The sequence below is a fragment of the Eutrema salsugineum genome, unplaced genomic scaffold (genome assembly GCF_000478725.1).
Source record: "Eutrema salsugineum unplaced genomic scaffold, Eutsalg1_0 scaffold_9, whole genome shotgun sequence".
NCBI classification, from domain to species: Eukaryota; Viridiplantae; Streptophyta; class Magnoliopsida; order Brassicales; family Brassicaceae; genus Eutrema; species Eutrema salsugineum.
In genome coordinates, this window is record NW_006256342.1 from 8,467,113 (window position 1) to 8,483,490 (window position 16,378).

The following is a 16,378-nucleotide window of genomic DNA, read 5'->3' on the forward strand; positions in this document are numbered from 1 at the left end:
AAAAAATAGAAACCAGTATTGAGAAAATTCTTTTCAGTCTACTGCATAGTATTTTTACTATTTTGGATATTATCTACAAAATCTGATTGGTCAAATATCTAATAGATCAAAGATTAAAAAAAAAACATTTTCCGTACAAGTTTACAGTCTTACAGCACAATTATGGATAATCTTTCCCCTAATTGCATATATTATCTTACCATCTTTAATCTATTACTTTAATCTTTCTTCAAATAAATTTTAAATTTTATTATTTTTAAAGAACACATATATTTTATGTCAATACTATAATATTTTATGAAAAATTATCTTCATAAAAAGTAGTATATTATTTTTATCTTTATCTTCATAAAAATTATCTTTATTTTTATCTTCACAATACTATAATATTTTTATCTTCATAAAAATAAAAATGATGAAAAAATTATCTTCATGATTTAAAGAAGTGAATGTATAATATTTTATATGATGTCAATACTATGTTTAAAAAGTACCATTTAATTAATTTGTAAAATTTTTAGTTGGTTTGGATATATTAACTTATAAATGTTTGACTAAATAATACGTTTTTGAAATATGACATACTGTATAAAGATTCAAAACAAAACCGTTAAAAGCATAATATTTTTAATATATTATTAAAATACAAATATAAAAATTATATATCTTAATAAATATAATTGATTGTATATAATTTTTATCAATAAAATACTTACACATGGACGCAAAATCTAGTATACGATGATTAGGTGTGGACCGTGTGATTTAGTCACTATAAATATATTTAATAATCGTCTATCATACTTTTAGTCTAAAAGTGAATCTTAACCCCACTATCAATAAAAACCAGAAAAACAAAATCATATGAAAATATATGTATATTATTAAATATATGTCACTATACGATTCAAAAAGAAAAAAGAAATCTATGTCAATATGTAGTTGGTATAAAAAAACTCGATCTGGTCAGCATCTACAACCACAATAATAGAAAAAGAATAACACTTTATTTAGGAGAAAAAAAAAAAGAAAAAAGAAAGACTCAGCACTTGTTCACACCCAACGAAATAAAGAACCTGCACAAGTGCTTCCACTCAATAAATTTTATAGTTTTGTTATTTTTTTTTAAATAAATTATCATCAATAAACGTGACTAAATATAAAAGCTCGCACGAGACGAATTACTTTGCAAAAAAAATGACTGACATTTATGAATAAACTCTGAAATACGAATAAAAACCCTTTCGGAAGGGTTAATTGATATTTGAATTTGGTTTATATAGTAAAAAATCACATAATTTCTTTTTAAAAAAACACTATATATATACGCTTAAAGTCTCTAATAAGAAACATTCAGTCTCATAATCTTTAAAGGCTGACCGGTAAGAAAGAAGAGAAGAGGAGGAGAAGAAGAAGAAAACGACAATGTCCTCTCAAACTCAGGTCACTTCTCCCTTCTTTAATTAGTAGCATGCAAATCGACGACGAACAATCCTTCTCTCTCTGAATCAATATAATCACAGGTTTTGGTGGAAGAGAAATCGAGTGTTAGAATCTTGACACTAAACAGGCCAAAGCAGCTGAATGCTCTGTCCTTCGACATGGTAATTAATCTTTTCCTTGTTGTTTCGTCTCCCTTTCTTGCACTCGTTACATATTAATTTGCTGAACCAAACTTTTTTTTTTTTTTGGTTAAAATTGCTGAACCAAACTTCTCTATAGATCTCTCGTTTGCTGCAACTGTTCCTTGCATATGAGGAGGACCCTAGTGTGAAACTTGTCATCCTAAAGGTAATCACTATCCTTATAATTTCTTCAGTTAATTTGCACAACAGTGAATAACTTTGTCCACAGGGTCAGGGAAGAGCTTTTTGTGCTGGTGGAGATGTTCTATCTGTTGTTCGTGACATCAAACAAGGTATATCACTATCACCTTTCCATCTTAATTCTCGTTCTTTTGCTTACTTTCAGCTTCTACACACTCTTTCTCTACTTTCGTGGACTAGGCAAATGGAGGCTCGGTGCCGATTTCTTTACGGATGAATACACGCTTAACTATGTTATGGCCACGAATACCAAAGCTCAGGTATGTTATGGCTGCGAAAAGTATCGGGATCCGACCTGTCCAAAGAATATAGGATACAAGTATTTTGATTAATACGATTTGGATATGTGGAACTGGTCGGTCAACTCCGTTTTTTATTTAAAGTTAAAAAAATAGACGTATAAAATTTAGATATTATATATAATAAACAGAGTAATACTTTAATACTGTTTTAAATCATAGGTTTCGATTTTGAATGGTATTGTCATGGGAGGGGGAGCTGGTGTGTCCATCCATGGTCGATTTCGTGTGGCAACTGAGAAAACGGTATTCTTTTCTTAAACATGTCCATGGATGAAATATATTAGAACATGCGCTCTTAAATATGCTCATATTTTTTTAAATTTTCTTTTAAAGGTTTTTGCCATGCCTGAGACAGAACTGGGGCTCTTTCCAGATGTAGGCGCCTCTTACTTCTTGTCAAGGCTCCCTGGATTTTTGGGTAACGAACAGTCATTTGGTTTTGCATGTTCAGAGAATTGTTTGAGACTCTTTCAAAAAAAAAAAAGTTTAAGCTTCTCTCATTCTTCATGTCTTCTTTTTCAGGAGAGTATGTTGGCCTCACAGGAGCTAGGTTAGATGGTGCTGAAATGCTTGCTTGTGGTCTTGCAACTCATTTTGTGCCTTCAACGGTATGAACGTTACTTTGCTTTTGGTATGAACGTCTAGTAATGTAGTTGATAAGAAATAAACACCGCTAAATATATAACTATTTTTAATTGCATGGAATTGAATAAATAGTACATAGTATAGTTGCTCAATTATGGCGACCCCACTACATAATTTCGAGACTCGTCCATTTCTTTAAATAGAAACTTAAAAAAAAAATATACTAATCGTAATCGAGTGACCAAAAAAATAATAATAATATAAATGATCCATATATAAATAAACAGTTGTGGGTCCGTCGCTACTTGCATTGCATTGCACCATAGTCGTACGTCTTTAGAACATGCTTGTTCAGCGTGCTTATTTTCTCCGGCTTGATCTCTTGCATTGACAGTTATAACTTACTAGTATTAAGGCCCGTACTACGTACGGGTAAAGTATACCTTATTTTATTTTATTTTAATTAGTTAAAAAGTTAACATATTTGGTTTATCATGTAGTCAAATTACAATTTTTTTTGTTAAAAAATGTACCAATATTTTTTGTTTTGTTTTAATCTACATTTATGCATTCTCAAACTATAGCATATTGTGAATATATAATGATAAATGACATTGAACAACCTGTGAAAAAGGAACAAAAAACAGAAGATACAATGAAAATGTTTGTAGCGAATGCTACTTAAAGCTAGTTTGTAATACTAATTTTTGTAACTTTAGAAAATTTTAAAGAAGAAATGATGGAATTCTTAAAAGTTTGTAGAATCAAATACCTTTAATATGTGGATGGTTTTTCTTTTGTTCTGTAGTTCCTTAAAGAGAATGGGAACATCAACCATTTTCTAATATCTTGTGCTCGTGCTCTTTGGAAAGCTATTCACCTTCTCGTTTTAGCCTTAGCTGCTTTTTGTTTTCCATCTACTCCTTCACATTCATGAAAACTTGTGTTAGTGCTCCAAGAATCACCCATTTATTCTTTTTCTGTAGAATTATCATGAAAACAATATATGATAGATTCCAACAAATTGAAACTTAACTCGGTTCATCCATGAAAACATGTCAAAATAGAAAATTAATAGAGGATGGATCATGGAGAAGAAGATAGAAATAGCTAAAATGACAGTTACATAAGCAAATCGTGATATGATTGGAATTAGGATAGAGGAAGTTGTGGTTAGTGAAAGTAGTGGGTTTGGAAGAGAAAATTTAGGAGTTTTGGGTGAGAAAAATCAGGACTTTTTTGCATAAAGGGATTTGTGCTCTTCTTTTTTACCACGTTTTATTTTATTTTTTGTTAATTTTTTTTTTAATTTTGAGAACTTGCCACATATTACATTTTTATTGGTCAAGTGACTTGTGCTTTAGTATATAAAAGATATGTCAATAACCAAAACTTGCGGTCCAAGTTTGGATTTGTAGTATCTTCATCTCCTACCACATGCTGAATTATTTTTACACTTAAGATCTATTTTTTACAGCACCATTTGCTTTGGCCAAGAATTTTTACTTAGTAAGATTATTACTTGTCGCAGAGGTTGACTGCATTAGAAGCAGATCTTTGCGAAGTTAGATCAAGTAATCCAATCTTTGCCTCAACAATTATTGATGCATACACTCAGAAACCGCACCTGAAACAGCATAGTGCTTACCACAGGCAAGTGTATATTGAAGTTATCTCTTTTACTCTTTTCTACTTATTCCAGAGTTTGCGAATACCTTTTCATGCCAACATCGCAATTCTCAAGCATTCCAAGTCATGTGCTTAAATTTTTTTCTCTCTTATTGATCATGATTACATCACATGTATTATCAATTTCAACGTTGTATTGGTTACAACTTTCAATCACTCTCTACATGATCCATCTCTCAGTAGTAAATTTGTGTCAGTTGTTTCTCATCATTTCGTTTGTTTCTTTATGTAGGTTAGATGTTATTGATAGGTGCTTCTCGAAGAGAACGGTCGAAGAAATTGTATCAGCACTTGTAAGTTTCTCATTAGTACATGTTAACATGCAGAGCCAGCCCTGAGCAAGGCCACAAACTAGGAAACAAATTGAGCTATTTTACCGCATTAAGTTTGAAGATTGCTTGAAAAATATATATTTTTTTTTCCTAATAATTTTATCACTAGTCACTAGACTAAAGATATTTTTTGAAATCTAAGAACCGTATTTTTGTATAAGAAAATTGGCCGCAAGCATGCTCTGCTTGGGCTGTAATTTGCAATCCTGAGTTACCATTGACAGTGCACTCTACCAATCTACCATCATATATATGTGTTGGTTAGGAGAGAGAGGCCACTCAGGAACCAAATGATTGGATCTCAACTACCATTGGAGCATTGAAGAAGGCTTCACCAGCAAGCCTTAAAATCGCTCTTAGATCGGTTAGTTTTGCAGATGCATCACAAAGCATGCAATAATGATGGGAAAGAGATATTGACTGTGTGTATAAACTTCAGATAAGAGAAGGACGGTTCCAAAGTGTGGGGCAGTGTCTTATTCGTGAGTATAGAATGGTGTGTCATGTGATGAAGGGAGATATAAGCAAAGACTTTTTGGAGGTTTTTTGTCACCTTTCACGATTGTGGATCTCTTCCTCCAGAGACTGTCCTTGTTTTAGACATAATAACAATATCGTGTGTCTTTACTTTATGCAGGGAGCCAGAGCCATATTGATAGACAAGGATAGGAGCCCAAAGGTTTAAACAAAATATCTTCATTTATTATTTGTGATATGTCATATTGTTGGTATAAAAACGTCTAATGAAACTACAGTGGAAGCCATGGAGACTGGAGGAGATGAAGGATAGCATGGTAGAGCAGTACTTCAAGAAAGTGGAGGAAGAGGAAGGATGGGAGGATCTAAAGCTTCTACAAAGGAAGAACTTGCCTTCTTTTGCGATCTCAAAGCTGTGAAGTGGTGAAGATGATGCAGCTGAAGCACTTGTTCATCTGTTGGTGCTCATCTCTCCATCTCTCCACTCTCCACAATAATGAGAGAAGGTGGTTTTCCTTATGTTTAGGGACCCATCTCTCCACTTTCCGACTTTCCCTTGCTTGTAACTTGTTTGAAATTACGATACCAACTTTCTTTGCATCCTTTGTTTGATGTTTCCTAGATTAAATCATAAGCAAAAGAAGCAATAAGCTGTCATTAGTGTCCTATCTTACGTTTTGATTGGGATCGCATCAGTGATATATATCAGAGTTTCTATTTCAGTTTTGATCTAGAACATTTCATGGCCAAAAACAAACTATTTTTTTTTTTAGTCTAAATGTTAAGAAAACAACAAACTTTTTTTTAAACCACAAAAAAAACTATTTTTTATCCTTTATTTTAGATCCATATCACTCTGTGATCAAAAACATATATCTCGGTTTGAACCAGACCATAAACCGTGGTGTCAAAACTCTATTTGTGTATCGTTGAATTGGAAAATTAGCTTGTGGTTCAAAATTTTTTTTTTGGAAAATATCTAAATTGGTAATCAAATCACACAAGTGCTACAAAGGGATCAACAAGACTCGTAATAAGTAGCTTGATCCATAAACATCAAATGGGGTTTGTAATCTCAACAACAAAATTTAGGATTTAAGGGTGTAGGGTTTCAGAACTGTTTTCTACCTCTTTAATTTGAAAATTTCACTTTTCTCAGCTTCAAAATGAACTTGTATACTGATGCAGAGCATCCTTATCTGTTTTAGAAGGTTCACGTCTTTGGCTTTGGTGTTCACGTGTCCTTCAAGTTATGTTTTTCCTTTTTATTTTGTTTGACGGTTTAAGCTCTTTTCCTTTTATTTAAGAAATCCTTGGGGCTTTGTTAGACCATCTCCATTGCAAAGATATATTGGGATTGTAAGGGTTTTTAAGTATTTAAAAAAAAATAAAAAAGGGAAAAAAACTTATATCTTAGGTTCATAAACTCTTGTGGAAGAACCTTATTTTAGTGAGTATATAACACATGGCACCATGTAATTGGAAGAAAGAGAAACAGAGAGAAATAAGCAATGTTTAATATTTTTTTAAGATGTCAAATTTAATATTAAACAATGTTTAACAACCTCTTATAAGAATGAGGGATGGAGATGCTCTTAGCAGCTATATAAAGGAGTCTAGGTTTTGTTTTTGATTCACGATTGCTTTTAAGAAAACCTAATAAAAAACCAAAAAGAGGAAATCAAAATTATCCAAAGAGCTTTGCCTTGCTTAGCGCTGAGAGGAGCACTCTCAACTCTTATTTTGTTCGATCTCTCATTCGAATAGAACAAACACAGACTAATCTTAAGAGTTCTCCTCGAGTTCTCTTCTTTCCTAAGTTACTTAGCTTCTGCTACTCCACCAGTTGGTATCAGATTACAAGAACTTTTCTGGATCTAGCTTGAATCATCAAATCACCATACCGCCTAAGAAAGATCACGAAGAAATTTTGATGGCTGACTTACAACGATCTTTGATCGCGATGCAGGAATCTCTGCAGCAAACACTTCAACAGTCGATTCACGGTCTGGGAGAGACACTGGCTCAAAACCAGCACACGTTTATTGCAGCCGTCACTGCAAATAATCGTGTTGGTGATGCAGACGTCAACAACGAAGCCGTCACTGTCAATAATAACCCTCACGAACGACCTCAACACCAACAGATACAGCAACACCAACAACAACACGAGGTGCGACACAATCAACATGGTAATGATCATCGCTGGGAAACAGGGCTGAAAGTGGATATTCCCGAATTCAAGGAAGCGTACGTGAAGACGATCTGTTAGATTGGATCATCGCCGTAGAAGAGGTATTTGAATTTAAACAGGTTCCACCAGAACGTCGCGTATCGCTTGTCGCCACAAGGTTTCGAGGCAGAGCAGCTTCATGGTGGTTACAGCTCAAAACAAATAGAGCTCGCACAGGGAAAACAAGGATTGAAACATGGGAAAAGCTTAAGAAGCATCTACGAGAACATTTTATTCCGCTAAACCACAACCGCAAAATGTTTACTCGGATGCAGAACTTACGACAAGGTGCACGCACAGTTGATGAATATGCAGAAGAGTTTTACTTTGAAAAGGTGGAAATTTGGTTTATTTACAATTCTTATATTCAACTAAGCCTCGAGAACAGGCAAAAAGGATTAAAAGGAAATTGGATAGATAATTCCTGCTTCTAAGAGTTTGAGGATCTCTTTCTTTATAACATCCTTTAGATTAGGGTTTAACCTTCTCTTATGTTTAATAGAAGTCATAGATTCTTCCTCCAATTTATCCTATGTGTGCATAGAATAGGTGAAATCTCTTTGATGTCATCTAATAAACAGCCTATAGCTTTCCTAAACCTTCTTAGATCATTCAACAATGCATGCTCTTCATGTTCTAATAAACTATCATTTATGATGACTAGGTAAGATGCATTAGGACCAATAAATGCAGACCTGAGACCACTAGAGAATGGTTTGAGTTCCACCTTAGGAGCCTTGAGTTCACTCCAATTCTCATTGATGTTATCTTGCTCCATTGGTATTGCTTCTTGTTCCTTGATCCTTGTCCATTTTCCCTTGAAACCCCACTTTTCCTTGACAGCTGAGTTTACACCGAGTTCCACATCGACATGATGCACTTCGGTGTAAACTCTTTCTTCCCTTGTCTCACAAAAGATACCACACTCCGGGCATGAAATGGCCGATGTTGTGGCTGGTGTTGTTGCTGGTGTTTCTTCTTCTGTTTTTGCACCGAGATGTGGCTCTAGAAGAAGCAGCCCGGAGCCAAAACTATCTAAACTCCTTTGAACGTCAAGCATATACACCGGGCTTGATTTAACTGAGGTGCAGTCCGATGCTTTCTCACAAGCTCTTGCACTAAGGTCCTGATAACACCCAATTTTGACCTATTTTCACCATTGATTTCAAATGCTTTTTCAAAGTTTTTACTTAGTTTTAGTAACTTTTATTATGATTTTCATGTATTTGTAGTTTCAAGGCTTTTTTAAGGAAACTTAGGGAATATGATGGCAAAATAGAAGAAATCCATTTTTTTAGCTTAGAGTCAGACCGTCAGAAGTTTGGTAACAAATGGAGGCCTTCCCACCGTCCGATCCAGCTCAAATATGGAGACAATCAAGAGGAGACAACCAGCTTTCTATATCACTTTACATCACAAAGATCCAACGGTGCAATCAAAAGATACATGGAGAACAAGTTGACCCAGTTCACCAGTCCCGGAAGACTCTCACCCGCGGTAAACACATGTTTTACCAGTCCTAGAAGACTCTTACCCCCGGTGGACCTTAGGACGAGCCACAAGGCCCAACATCAAAGCCCACTTCGCCATTCCTCTTCAGAGAAGCCCTAAATGAGACCTGGAAGACCTTAGGACTTATAAATACATTGTTTAGCAGCCTTAAACGGGTGTGTGCTCCTTTAATGAGATTTTAAGCCACCAAAATCTGTATTTCTAGGGTTAGGCGATAGAGATGGGGATTCTTCCCCAGATCCATTGTTCTTTCTCCTTTTTATCTTATTAACTTTTCTGTTTCATTCTTTTGCATTCTTCTATGTCTTTCATCATTCATTGCATCATGTAGATTAGTCCTAGAGAGTCAAGTTGTTTGAAGATATCGACAAGCATATATATCGATTAGGATTTCTATTGTTCTAGACTATATTCTGGATCTCATCTCTTCTAATTTGTTCTTAAAGCATGAGAGTAGATTCATGACCTATTCTCTGAGCTTAGGATCGATCAGAGCCACGAGAGTGATGTATCAGATCATCCGTACCTAGCTTTAGAAGAACATAGTCGCTATAGGAGTCGAAAGCTACCTATAGAGAAGATGTGAGCAGACGAATTCAATGTTTAATGCTTGATCTTAAGTTTAGCATGAGAGCGAGAGTTAATTGCTAGATCTAAGAGATTAGTTGATTAAGGTGACGAGAGTTGGTTAATCATACATATGTCTATTCTAGTTCCATGCAGATTCCCAGAAACATATGAAGATAAATCGCCCGGAAGCTAATCGGAAATGCCATCATACATCGATTAGAGTAAAGCGGAGAAGTCTAAATCGCCACCTATGAGTTTAAAAGTCTTTAGTTTGAGTCGATATGCTTTTGATGTTCTTTTAAAAATTCATCCTGCATTGCATTTTTATTTCTTGTGAATATTAGATTAGGTTTAGTTTAGGATCTTAACCAAAATTCCCTAAAACTTTGATTGGTTTATGACTTTACTTACTTCCCAGTTTGTTGTTTCTCGCAGATTAGACATCCTCCCTGTGGATCGACACCCTAAGTCTTACAACGTACATCTGTGCACTGGCAGACACTAGGTTTTATAAATTTAAAACTTTTGAAGGACCAACGGGCTTGTTAAAAACAAACCTAGGCCCGCAAGCCCATCAAGTTTTTGGTGCCGTTGCCGGGGAGGATTTTAGTCTCTGGAGGTCTAAAACCTGGGAGGTTGAAGCCGCAAAAGACTATATATATGTCGAGTTTCTGCCAAAACAACATATGAAGTAAACCTGGGAGGATTTTCTTTTTCTGCTTATTCTCTCTTTTGTTTGCCCTAGTTTCAGAAACCTTTGAAGCATGGATCATCCAAGAAGAAATCCTAATCTCGAACGAAGGTCTAGCGACCTGTGTGAAGCTCCCTGCGAATGTGAATCACCCTCCAGGCGTGATTTTGATCATCATCTTCGGAACCCTAATCCGAACCACCACCATGGAGACTCGCGACCTCCACACCGTCGAGATGAGCCCTATTCGCCACACCTGGTGAATCGTCGACCATCTCATCCTCTTCCTCATTAGATTCTGAACCAGAACTATGAGAACAATCGACTTAACATCCTGATTAATCGATTGGAAGCCAAGCTGAATCAGTTCCTTGCCTCCCAAGCCCTCATCGATGCTGCCCTGCGAACAAGGATAGATGACATGACCATCGGCCTTAACAAAAGGTTTGATGACCTGTCTGAGCATGTGAAGACACTGGAGGATCAGAGAACCAAAGCTAATGACGTGTTGGATCAGAGAATAGAGTCTGTGAGGGAAAAACAAGACAAAAACAAGTTCAACATTCGGCAAAATAAAAGGGAGCTGCAAACCCTAACCTGCAAGATCGATGACTTGGATAAGGAGCTGAATGAGAGCATGAACCAGACCTACGACTACACATTGGAGCTGTGGCAAGGCGTAGCTAAGGTTGAAAATAAGACAGAAGAGCTTGATGCTACTTTAGACAAAGTTATCTATGCTTTAGATGAAGTAGAAGAGAAAGTTGAAAAACTTTCTAAAGATCATAAGGAGTATGATATGAACTCTGGAATCAATGATTTGGATACCCAAGACATGCCTGAAAACCACTGGAAGCAAGAGAACAACAATGGGGAAGAAGAGATTGAAGAAGCAATCATGGAGAGCCGGAGGGAGCTGACCGCGTCTGCGAGCACTTCACCCGCGGCCAGAGTCACTTCCACCGCGGCTCCGAGTTTCTCACCCGCGGTGGAGCACGACTTCTCAGATTGGGAGAGTTTTCAACCTCTTTCTGAAGCCTGTTCATCAGAAAACCAACCTCATGTGACCAGACCTATGCTGCACAAGCATCAAAGGAAAAGGAGGAATCCAACACTTATGCATCTTGCAACATGGTTTACACTTGTGACAATGACCTTCAAGAGCAATTCTCAGAAGATGAAGAGTATGGTTTTTTTGTTAAAGATCCAAACCCTGGGACGATTCATCTGATGACAACTCAGAACCAATAACTAAGAGCATATGTAGAGAGAGACTAATCGAATTCAACAAGTTTGTGAAGTCCCTTCCATATACCATGGTTTCAATGACATCTGGAAGCAAGGCTGCCTTCAAGTTTTCTTCAGATACAGCAAGGAGACTAAGGAGAACATCTCTACATATTTCAGAAGAGACATGTATCTATCTTTTCCTAGATCATCACCTGATGCAGCTGTTTACAGGATCCATCTCAAAGATCCCCAAGAAGCCAGTGACTACACAAACAAGATCAACAAAAAAGCACTTGAAGTGTTCAATCAAGTAGTTCAGAGCCTGCCAGAAGGAATTTCATTTGCCAAAGCATGTAGAGACCACATGATAGGCCACTTCTTTTGTGACAGCAAAGAATCAATCCAAGAGATGAAAGACTTGTTCACACATGCCAAGAGGGTAGACCAGTTCGAACTCTGGACAAAGTTCAAGACAAATGTCAATTTCTTATCTCTTGTGACATTAGAGGTGAAAGATTCCTCAATATTCTTTGTGATTCTGGAGCTTGCATTAACATGATGTCCAAAGCAACTGCTTTGAGACTAGGCATTAAGCACATTTCAAGTACCAGAACAAAGATTAGCTTAGCAGATGATTCAAGTGCAACACCAAGAGGGATAGCCCGAGACATTCCTCTAAGGATTGGAGATTGCATTGCACCTGTCGATCTATACATAGTGAACACCAAAGATGACTCTTATCCAGTTATTCTTGGATGGCCTTTCTTAGCAACTGCTGAAGCCATCATGGATTGGCCCAACAGAAGAGTTTCTTTTGCCAATATCGACAAGGACATCTTCTATGAAGCTACACCACTTAAGAGCAAAAGAGGAGAGCATAAAGCCTAGGCATTTGAACCAGAAGAACTCTGGAGTGATGAAGAACCTTCAAGACAGAACAAGAGGATTTCGAAAAGGACTTGTCTTAGGACAATTTCCTATTTGAACTAAGTCTTATTCTTTGCAAAGTTTCGCTAAGGACTATAAACCAAAGCGCTTGATGGGAGGCAACCCATTTTAGGTACTTATTTGCTTTTGTTTAGCTTTCTTTTTCTATTAAAGGTATATTTCTTTTATTCTAGATAGGCCTTAGTATGCCACAAAAAAAGAGAAGAAAATGAGCTGACCGCGGCCAAAGGAGGTTCAGCGGCGGCCAGCAGCTTTCCACCGCGCCCGCAACGCTTTCAACCGCGGACAGCGCGCGTCCTACCGCAGCCAAGATGTCTTCATCCGCGGCCAGCATCAGCCGGCCACCCTTGGCCACTTCCACCACCATCCTGATCAAATCTTTTTTGGATCCCTAGCATCCAAGCATCACCACCACAACCACCTCACAATCCATCACCAACACCAGGTAAGTTTTCTTTTCCTTAGTCTTTTTAAAATTTTTCACATACTCTATTTCTCATCTTTGCCTGCTTTATTTCACACTGGGGACAGTGTGATTTAAGTCTGGGGAAGGATTTCATCCCTTTTTAACCACCTTTGCTTGCATGAGCCATTGCATTCTGCATTTTCTTTAAAATTTTTCAATTTTTTTGATTTTTCTTAAAACTTTTCAAAAGTCTTTTGAGTTTCAAAAAGTGTTTTCAAAGGTCAAATACATTTTGAGGGAATAATGACAAAATCGATGATGATAACCAACCTGTTGGCTTCTACACCAATCACTCATGAAAGCTCTTTCAAGGTTTAGTACTAGACTAGGCGATAGCTAGAGTACTTACACTACGAAATTCCACCAGAAGACTTCTATTCATGAATATCTTTTATGACAAAATATACTAGCTCATTTTTCTTGGAGTTAATCTTGACATCTAATTTTTTCATCAATGGTTTTAAAAAGGCATCATGATATACATCTAGGACATCTTTACCTTATTGTTATCACTCTTCGTTGTCCTAGATGGTCAGTTCATCTTTAGCTGGTATCACACCCTTAACCCAAACCTTGATGTTCTAACCTCCTGCATTCTTTTAAGTCTAACTTGACAGATATGTACAAAAATGCCAGAGAGGGAGGAACAACATAGTTTTCAGTTACTCAAGAGAAATACTGAAAAAGACCAGAAGGGAGTGTGCCAGAAATCTTATGATGCCTTAGAAAAGCTCATTCTTAAAGGTAAATTTCGTGCTCCCTAAGACTCCAAGTCAAAAGGCAGTTTCTCCTTTCTAAAAAAAAAACAAAAAAGAGAAAAAGAAAGAAAAGAAAAGAAACCAAAAGCCTAAAGAGTCTTAGAAGCCGAAATCACTTGAGCCAAAGCAATAGGTATTCACCTAAGGAGTTATGGATTCACAACTTGGACAAAAATCTAAGTCTGGGGGAATTATAAGGATACCTGAAGAAAGGAGATCAGAAATCTTAAAGCAAGAAAAATGTGACTGAAACTGTGGGGGCATTTACAATTCCATCCTGTTTTGCTGTTTTGCATAATGTCATATCTCTCCAGAAAAAAGTAACCCTAAACACATCAAGCTTTACCATTAAAAAGCCTTTTTGATACCTAACCTTGAATGCCTTGTTTAATATCCTTTTGATGAGAACCACTGAAACCTTAAATGAATGTTAAGAGATAGTTTACTAGAAATTAGTTCTAAGTGTGTGGATTTTCGCATGACGGATTAACGGACTAGTTATGTTTGTATTTTGGTTAGAATTTTCTAAACTTGATCTGATTGATGCATTGTCCATAATAAAGGTCTAGAAGTATGGTTGCTGATATTTTTGAGTTTCCTCTCATTTCTGTTGAATGATATTTTTTCCAGATTTGATCTTGTTTTGTTTGAGGACAAACAAAGTCTTAAGTCTGGGTAAGTTGATAACACCCGATTTTGACCTATTTTCACCAGTGATTTCAAATGCTTTTTCAAAGGTTTTACTTAGTTTTAGGAACTTTTATTATGATTTTCATGTATTTGTAGTTTCAAGGCTCTTTTCAGGAAACTTAGGGAATATGATGGCAAAATGGAAGAAATCCAGTTTTTTAGCTCAGAGTCAGACCATCGGAAGTTTGGTAACAAATGGAGGCCTTCCCACCGTCTGATCCAGCTCAAATTTGGAGACAATCAAGAGGAGACAACCAGATTTCCATAGCACTTTACACCACAAATATCCAACGGTGCAATCAGAAGATACATGGAGAACAAGTTGACCCAGTTCACTAGTCCCGGAAGACTCTCACCCGCGGTAAACACATGTTTTACCAGCCTTGGAAGACTCTCACCCCCGGTGGACCTTAGGACGAGCCACAAGGCCTAAAATCAAAGCTCACTTCGCTATTCCTCTTCAGAGAAGCCCTAAATGAGACCTGGAAGACCTTATGATCTATAAATACATTGTTTAGCAGCCTTAAACGGGTGTGTGCTCCTGTAATGAGATTTTGAGCCACCAAACTCTGTTTTTCTAGGGTTAGGCGATGGAGATGGGGATTCTTCCCCAGATCCATTGTTCTTTCTCCTTTTTATCTTATTAACTATTCTGTTTTGTTCTTTTGCACTCTTCTATGTCTTTCATCATTCATTGCATCATGTAGATTAGTCCTAGAGAGTCAAGTTGTTTGAAGATATCGACAAGCATATATATCGATTAGGATTTCTATTGTTCTAGGCCATATTCTGGATCTCATCTCTTCTAAGTTTTTCATAAAGCATGAGAGTAAATTCATGACCTATTCTCTGAGCCTAGGATCGATCAGAGCCACGAGAGTGATGTATCAGATCATCCCTACCTAGCTTCAGAAGAACATAGTCGCTATAGGAGTTGAAATCTACTTATAGAGAAGATGTGAGCAGACAAATTCAATGTCTAATGCATGATCTTAAGTTTAGCATGAGAGCGAGAGTTAATTGCTAGATCTAAGAGATTAGTTGATTAAGGTGACGAGAGTTGGTTAATCATACATATGTCTATTCTAGTTCCATGCAGATTCCCAGAAACAGATGAAGATAAATCGCCCGGAAGCTAATTGGAAATGCCATCATACATCGATTAGAATAATCCGGAGAAGTCGAAATCGCCACCTATGAGTTTAAGAGTCTTTAGTTTGAGTCTATATGCTTCAAATGTTCTTTTAAAAATTCATCCTGCATTGCATTTTTATTTCTTGTGAATATTAGATTAGGTTTAGTTTAGGATCTTAACCAAAAACCCCAAAACTTTTATTGGTTTATGACTTTACTTACTTCCCAGTTTTTTGTTTCTTGCAGATTAGACATCCTCCCTGTGGATCGACACCCTAAGTCCTACAACGTACATCTGTGCACTTGCAGACACTAGATTTTTAAAAATTTAAAACTTTTGGAGGACCAACGGGCTTGTTAAAAAATAACCTAGGCCCGCAAGCCCACCAGGTCCTTCTTGCCGGTGTACATCCCTGAGTAAATCCCATCACTTCCCCCTCTTTTTGAAACCTTGCACTTCAAGCTGTTTTTGGTCGATATACATCTTGGAATAGCCTCTTGTCTTTGATTTTCGATCTTTCCGAATTGCACATCGGCTGAATGCACCTCGGAGTGAACATATTCTTGACACTTAGGCGTTTTTGAACGTCCAAGATCATCTTCTAAGCCTTTGTAACTCAAATCCATGAATGAATCATTGCTTTCCAATGGCTTGTGAGAATCTAGCAGCTTCATGAACCTAAGAATTTCTCTTCAAGATAGCCATACTCCCCATGTTATTTAGTTAAAGCAATTTGAAGATGGTCTTCAAGGTTTAACTCCTCAAGAAGTTCCTCTGCAAGCTCCTCCATTGTATCTATATAAAAGACCTGACCTTCTATTGTGGGCTTCTTCATCACTTCATTGATGTCAAACTTAAGCACCTCAGACCCAAGATAGAGATCTATCTTGCGATTTCTCTTATCAATGATTGCCTCTGCTGTTGCTAGAAAAGG

General features: G+C 36.7%; 1 protein-coding gene across 1 annotated transcript; it reads left to right on the top strand.

Annotated features, from left to right (window-relative positions):
* Positions 1-1,388: 1,388 nt before the first annotated feature.
* Positions 1,389-5,737, top strand: LOC18007912 (3-hydroxyisobutyryl-CoA hydrolase 1). Its single transcript, XM_006391314.2, has 14 exons — positions 1,389-1,443; positions 1,524-1,604; positions 1,723-1,791; positions 1,855-1,918; positions 2,007-2,086; positions 2,288-2,371; positions 2,462-2,546; positions 2,651-2,736; positions 4,245-4,366; positions 4,635-4,695; positions 5,000-5,098; positions 5,174-5,275; positions 5,372-5,413; positions 5,490-5,737. The coding sequence occupies exons 1-14, from the start codon at positions 1,426-1,428 to the stop codon at positions 5,628-5,630; spliced, it is 1,134 nt and encodes a 377-aa protein (XP_006391376.1). The 5' UTR covers positions 1,389-1,425; the 3' UTR covers positions 5,631-5,737.
* The last annotated feature ends 10,641 nt before the right edge of the window (positions 5,738-16,378 follow it).

Excerpts from the sequence above, each read along its gene's own strand:
- LOC18007912 (XM_006391314.2), top strand. Across the intron at positions 5,099-5,173 it reads TTAAAATCGCTCTTAGATCG|ATAAGAGAAGGACGGTTCCA; the intron begins GTTAGTTTTGCA and ends TATAAACTTCAG. Across the intron at positions 5,414-5,489 it reads ACAAGGATAGGAGCCCAAAG|TGGAAGCCATGGAGACTGGA; the intron begins GTTTAAACAAAA and ends ATGAAACTACAG.